Source organism: Myotis davidii, unplaced genomic scaffold (genome assembly GCF_000327345.1).
Source record: "Myotis davidii unplaced genomic scaffold, ASM32734v1 scaffold1377, whole genome shotgun sequence".
Taxonomy (NCBI): domain Eukaryota; kingdom Metazoa; phylum Chordata; class Mammalia; order Chiroptera; family Vespertilionidae; genus Myotis; species Myotis davidii.
This window is the reverse complement of record NW_006288854.1, coordinates 155,058-161,712: the sequence shown is the minus strand read 5'-3', so window position 1 is coordinate 161,712 and position 6,655 is coordinate 155,058. Positions and strand designations below refer to the sequence as shown.

Genomic DNA, 6,655 nt, shown 5'->3' with positions numbered 1-6,655 from the left:
ACACGATTCCATTCCTTACCATAACGAACCAAGTCATGTCCCTGTCCTTCTAAATTGGGCCTAGAATGTCTCTTTTCTCAGGCAGGCCTCTACTGGTCTGATTACCACATCATCCACCCAACCTCCCATTCTCCCATCCATTCTACATTTCCTGGAGGCATCCGCGTGTGCTGGGCACTGGAATTACAACAGTAAACAAGACTTGGTCTCTGTTCTTGAGGGGCACCCGTTGAGTAGTGTGGGCAGACATGGACAAAGTCAGTCACAATCAGCATGGATCATGATGACATGGAGGGGAGCAACACATACCCAGACGGCTGCATGGTGCCCTCACATTTGCAAGTCATTGTAGGCACATGCCCTTTTAGTTTACTTTTCTTTTAAACAAATAAACCTTTTTATTTATTTACATTTCTTTATTTCATCTAAAGTCACCCATAATGTAGCTTGCAGCCTTTCTCTCACCACTGCTGGGCCTAGGGGTGATTTCCAAGGAAGTGGTCCCCTAGGGTGAGGCCTGACCATGATTAGCCCTGGAAGAGAACACTGGGTAGTGTGGCATTTGTGAGCCAACACAAGCAGAGAACACACCCCTTTTCATGAAGAATTTAGGGAGTTATAAAGGCATTCATGGGTGCCGTCCATCCACCCATACAGGGTTCCCCACTCTCTCCCCAGGCCCTTCTCTTGCTGGCACGTGCTCCTGTCTGAGAGAGCACATTCACTAACCTCATGTTTCTTGAGAGCTGGGGATGACGGGTGCCAAGGCCCTGGGAGGGTGGTAGCTATATTTGAAATTCAGGCCTATTCTAGCTCGGTCTTTGGTCTCAAATTTACACAGTGATGTACTTCTAGTTTTTTCTCTGTCCTGTCACTCTGTACCCAAGGTACGGGGTTCCAGAAAGAGCCCCAGGCTGGCAGCCAGGGGCCTGCTTCTAGTCTCAGGTCTGCCACTATCTGTGTGGCCTTAGGTACGCTGCTTCCCCTTTCTGAGCTATAGTTTTTCCTGTGAAACACAGGCCCTGTTTCCTCTCCTAGTCTCGCCAGGGGCCTGAGGAGAGGACCTAACCCAGAGGTGGGAAAGGCCTGGGAGAGCTATTAAGGTCATGTGGGGGTGATCCCTGCTATCTAAGCACATGGGACTTAGCCAGCAAGCATTTTCAGAGGGCCCAGATAGCTCAGCCAAGAGAAACAGGCTTCAGGAAGGGTGGGAAGATGGACATGGGGAAGCTGGGAGTGCTGCCCAGAGGGAGCAATGGGCCGGAAGCCATGAGATGGGTATCTGATAATAGCTCACAGTCACTTACTATGGGTGCTTACTATGTGCCTGGCAAGTTATAAAGGGCTCATAACATTTTCAAATCTGTGAGGTAAGCACTATTATCATCCCCATCTTACAGATGATAAAACTGAGTCACAGATTAAAGTAACTTGCCCAAGGTTACTCAAGCTTGACAATTTGGCTCCAAGTTTACACCCTTAGCCATTTATTCTACTGCCTCATATTTCTGGCTCTGTCAATCAGTTGGGCTGTTGGCAGTCTTCATCTGAAGGGTTCTGACTTTTGTGCCCAGATATCAATGTCCCAGGATACTGGGAGTATAGACTAGCAGGGGTGGGCAAACTTTTTGACTCAAGGGCCACAATGGGTTCTTAAACTGGACCGGAGGGCCGGAACAAAAGCATGGATGGAGTGTTTGTGTGAACTAATATAAATTCAAAGTAAACATCATTACATAAAAGGGTACGGTCTTTTTTTTCAATAGTTTTATTAATTTCAAATGGGCCGGATCCGGCCCGCGGGCCATAGTTTGCCCACGGCAGGTCTAGGGCTTACTTATGTCAAGTGATCTGGATTCTACTAAATTGTTAAGTAAATTTGAACAAGCCTCAGGGCTTGATTTTCTTGACTGAAATAATTTCGGTTTCATATGAGTTTAGCTTAGGGTTATCTAGAAGTGAGGCAAGGATAATGACAGTAATATCCAACATGTATTGATTGCTTACCAGGTGCTAAGAATGTTGTTTATCATTTTATTTCATCTCATTAACATTCATAATAATCCAAGGAGATAGGCACCATTTTAAAACCCATTTTGCAGATGAGAAAACTAATGTAAAATGAGATCCTGGCCAACTCCACAGAGTAGTTTAGAATTGGGATTTGAACACAGGCAGCTGGACTCAGATTCATGCTCTGACCCCTTTGTCATTCTGCCCTATAACTGCACGTCTTTATGGCTCCACCACTCTAGTTCAGGATGAGATCACAGAAAAGCATTAAGGTTTTTTTCTCAAGGATTATTAACCCTAATAATGGGAGTTAATAAAGCTGCTCAATTTGGGAGGCATAGTAGAGGCTAATGAAAAAATAAGCTCATGGATCTGATAAAAAATTATAAAAATGTGCAAACAATGCCTTGTGAGGCAGCCAGGTCTAGAGCTATGAGTGACTTTTTATAAATGAGGCAACTAAGGATCTGAAAGCCAGAACTTGAATACAAGTCACTGATTCCTAAGCCAGTGCTCATTTCATTTTGTTAGGCCACTTTAACACTGGGCCCTATAGTGACACTTCCTATACACCACTCGTTGGATTCTGGAGGTATTAGATAGCTTACGGTCCAGGGCTCTTGGATTTTGAAGGTCTCAAACATGCCTATTACATGGCCATAGAATGTCTATGCTAAATGCAGAATCTGTAATCAGGGGTTCTGCAGAAGCACTACCTATGATTTAAAAATAAAACACATGAATATGATAGGATTCTCATGCCTCTCATCTCCCTATGCATCATAGGGACAAACTGAAAAGTTTACACTTTAGCCTCCTATTGCACGTGAGAACAACGATACTGAGAGAAGAGTTGAGAGATTGGCCCTGGCCAGTGTTGCTCGGTGGTTAAAGCATTAGCCTGTGTACCAAAGGGTAGCAGGTTTGATTCCCAGTCAAGGGCACATACCTGGGTTACAGGTTCAATCCCTGACCCCAATTGGGGCATGTGCAGGAGGCGGCCAATAGATCTGTCTTTCTCACATTGATGTCCACCCCTCCTCCTACTCTCTTTAAAAACATCATAGGGGTCAGGCTGGTGTGGCTCAGTAGTTGGGCATTGACCTATGAACCAGGAGGTCACGGTTCAATTCTCAGTCAGGCCACACGCCGGGTTTCCATCTTGATCCCTGGTGGGGGTGTGCAGGAGGCAACCAATCAATGATTCTTTCTCATCATTGATGTTTCTCTCTCTCCCTCTCTTTCCTCTCTGAAATGAAAAAATACATATATTTTAAAAAATCATAGGGAAAAATACCCTCAGGTGAGGATTAACAAACAAACAGACTTGAGAGACTGGATTCTGATTTTACTTCTTCCTTTAAAACTGATCTTGGACAGACCTCTTAATGCTATAGGTCAGTTTTTGCATCTGAAAAGTGGGTCTGATTTAGCATCTATGCTGTTTTCCTCATAAGATCAAATAAGACAGTCAATAGGGGACTGATGTGGAAAATATGAGGTGATGAATAAATACAAGACAAGGGAACAGTAACTTACTATGTGCTAGAGCCTGAGCTCATTTGATGCTCTGACAACCTCAGACAAAATACTAGACAGCCTCACTCTGAGACAAGAGAGCTGAATTGTACAGGGATAAAGTAACCTGACAAAATAGAATTGGAACCTGTGCCAAGAAATGACTGGCTCCAGAACCTGGACCACCCAGCCCACTGCCTCCAAGGGGTGATGGCGTTACTTCAGTCTCCTGGGTGAGGCATGCGTTGAACGTGCCATCAGAACACCCTGCACTGGTGTAAATATGCCTCCAACTGAAGTGATGCTCCAAGTGAAAAATGACTTGCATCATCAGTCTTTCCACAAGCCCCCTCGCCTTTCTACACCAGCAAGTCAGCAGATACTTTCCTTCTACTTCCACTGTGTATGAAGACACATTAAGACAGCTCGGATAAGGAGATTATAATTTGTAATTAAATATTAACCTTTCTGACAGTATTAAAATTAAAACACTCAGAATTCTTCATCCCTAATCAGGTGGTTCCTGCCTGTAACTGCATCTTCCCTAATAGTCTTGCTAGTTTATGGCCCTTTCCAGAGTGCTAATTGTTTCAATCGCTGCCAACCTGATGAATTGTCTTAAAAATGCTATTTCAGTTGGAGCACACTAGCATGTCATGTGCTGCGTCTTGCCTGCCTGCCTGTCAAGTGGGTCCGCTCTGGGTTTGGCTGAGGCAAAGCATAGCTCCTAGCAGAGCCAGGAAGGCTTAGAGGCTTCAGCCAGTTATTAGGCAGAAGGAGGCCATGGATGCAGCTCAGGACACAGCCTGAGTTACCTTGTTTCTGTGGCTGCCAGGCCCTCAGGAAGGTGGCAAAGGGGCAACTAGGTCAGAAACAGGACAGGAGGTGCCCAGGGCTCTGCTGCTGGGGTAGTTTGCTGGCAAGGTCTGAGCAGTTCTTATCACTTCAGCTGGGGAGGCATTCCACAGAAATGAGGCAAGGGCACCTAGGGTTGTAGGTACCCACCAGTGGTGGGCAGGGGGACCTTAGCCTCCACACTGGGAAGGCTGGTAGAAGAAGAAGGTTTGGCCTTCATTGAAATGTTCCTGCAGTCTCCAAGAATCGCTCTCTCTGGCATTTCTCTCTGCATGAAAGTACTGCCTGTCAGCACAGAAAGTCAAACTGAGCAGGCCTTGGGAAATCAGAGTCTGAATGAGTAAGGGATGGGGTGGTCCTCTCCTATGGAGAATCCAGGGCTGGGGAAAGGGGACTGTGACAACCCCACAGCTTAGACATAAGAAATCTGATTTGCCCTGGCCAGTATGGCTCAGTGGGTTGGACGTCATCCCATGCATGAAAAACTGCTGGTTCCATTTCTGGTCAAGGCACATGCTGAGGTTGCAGGCTTTATCTCCAGTAGGGGGAGTGCAGGAGGCAGCAATCGATACTCTGCTTTCACATTGATGTTTCTCTCTCTCTCTCCCTTATTCTCTGTAAAAATCAATAAAAAAATCTTAAAAAAAAATTCTTAAAAAAGAAGTCCTATCTAAAAGCTCATGTGGGATGGAGAGAAGCAATAAGACATCCCCTTGTTCCTACTCGTTTTCTCCTACAGGCCCCAGGACTCCCTCTGGCATGGCCTTGATGCACAGTAATGGTATGTTTCTACAGCTGTTTCCTTCTCCAGACCGAGTTCCTCAGGGCAGGGAAAATGTCAAAATTAATACTTTTTTAAAGGAACTAGTATAATACCTGGCACAGAGTAGATGCTTGAAAATATTGTATGGATGAATCTCACTGGGTTCTCCCATGTGCCCCAAGAGTCAGGGCAAGGCAAGGAGTAGTCTTTTTATTTCATAGATGAAGAAACTCAGGTACAAAGAAGTTGGATCACTTGCCCAAATTCCTGGAGCAATTGGTGGCTGAGTTGGGGCCAGAGGTGGAGCCTGCTTCACATTCCAGAGCCCCCCCGCCTTTTTTTAGAAAATCCTCACCTGAGAATATGCTTATTAATTTTAGAGAGAGGGGAAGGGAGAGGGAGATGGATAGGGAGAGGGAGAGGGAGAGATAGAGATAGAGAGAAGGAGCGAGAGAGAACTGTATATGGGAAGACGCTCCGACCAACTGAGTCACACCGGCCAGGACCAGAGCCTATCTTTGATAGGCTATTGTCAGATTCAGGGAGTCTAGGGTTTTTTGGGCTAGCAGGAGTGACCAGGTCTCAAAGGCCTGAAGATTAGGCCTAGGTCCCAGTCCTTACCTTTTTGGCATCTTTGTGCATGTATTTGGCTGTCTGCTTGGCCAGCTCTGTTTTTCCTAGTAAGAAAGAAGGGAAAGGAATTGGGTTAGGACCAGATAACTATCTCCTGGAATGAAATGTTAGAAAAGTATGGACACTGAAAATAATATGTTTGTTTTTTTTTAAATGTGCCTCAGGCATGAAACAGCTCTGGCCACCGACACAGGCATCAAGCTAGGATGAACTAAGGACTGTAGGTCTGCTCTGCCCCTGACTGATATAAGAGCAACACCACCAATCAGGTGTCTCCTTGCCCATCGCCAGGGGGAAAATAATATGTTTTATGGATGGAAATGTTGACCCTTGGAGAGGGTCAGTGACTCTTACAAAGTCACCAAGGGAATTAAAGGTGAATGAAGCTGGGACCAGAATCAAAGTGTGAATTGCACCTTGATTTTTCAGTGGATGAGGATTTAGGCTTTTTCTCTAGAGCAACATCCTGAGTGGGAGGTTGACTCTTATAATTCAGAGCCAACTCGTCCTTTGAAGCTCAGCACAAACCTTGCTCTTCCAGGAGCACCCTGCCTCCTGGCTCACTGCACTGCATGTTCTCTGGACACCCATGACCTTGCCATCCAGCAGGCCTGGAGCCACAGACTAACTAGAGGTAGGGAGGGCACCTCTCCTTGGCTTCACAGACTTTGTAATATAAAGAAAGAATGACACTACTCAAGGGGTGGCTCTGAAGGGCCATTTGGTAGGATGGTCAAGCCTTTGGAAGTCACTGTCTAGATAGAAAGTCAAGTTCTATAGCAGTGGTTCTCAACCTTCTGGCCCTTTAAATACAATTCCTCATGTTGTGACCCAACCATAAAATTATTTTCGTTGCTACTTCATAACTGTAAT

At 45.6% G+C, this 6,655-nt stretch overlaps 1 protein-coding gene across 1 annotated transcript in view; it reads right to left on the bottom strand.

Annotated features, from left to right (window-relative positions):
* Positions 1-6,655, bottom strand: part of CLPB (ClpB homolog, mitochondrial AAA ATPase chaperonin) — a 156,229-nt gene that overhangs the window by 9,041 nt on the left and 140,533 nt on the right. The window contains exon 9 of the mRNA XM_006761033.2: positions 5,771-5,826. Coding sequence (XP_006761096.1) covers positions 5,771-5,826 — 56 coding nt within the window. The remainder of the gene's footprint in view (positions 1-5,770; positions 5,827-6,655) is intronic.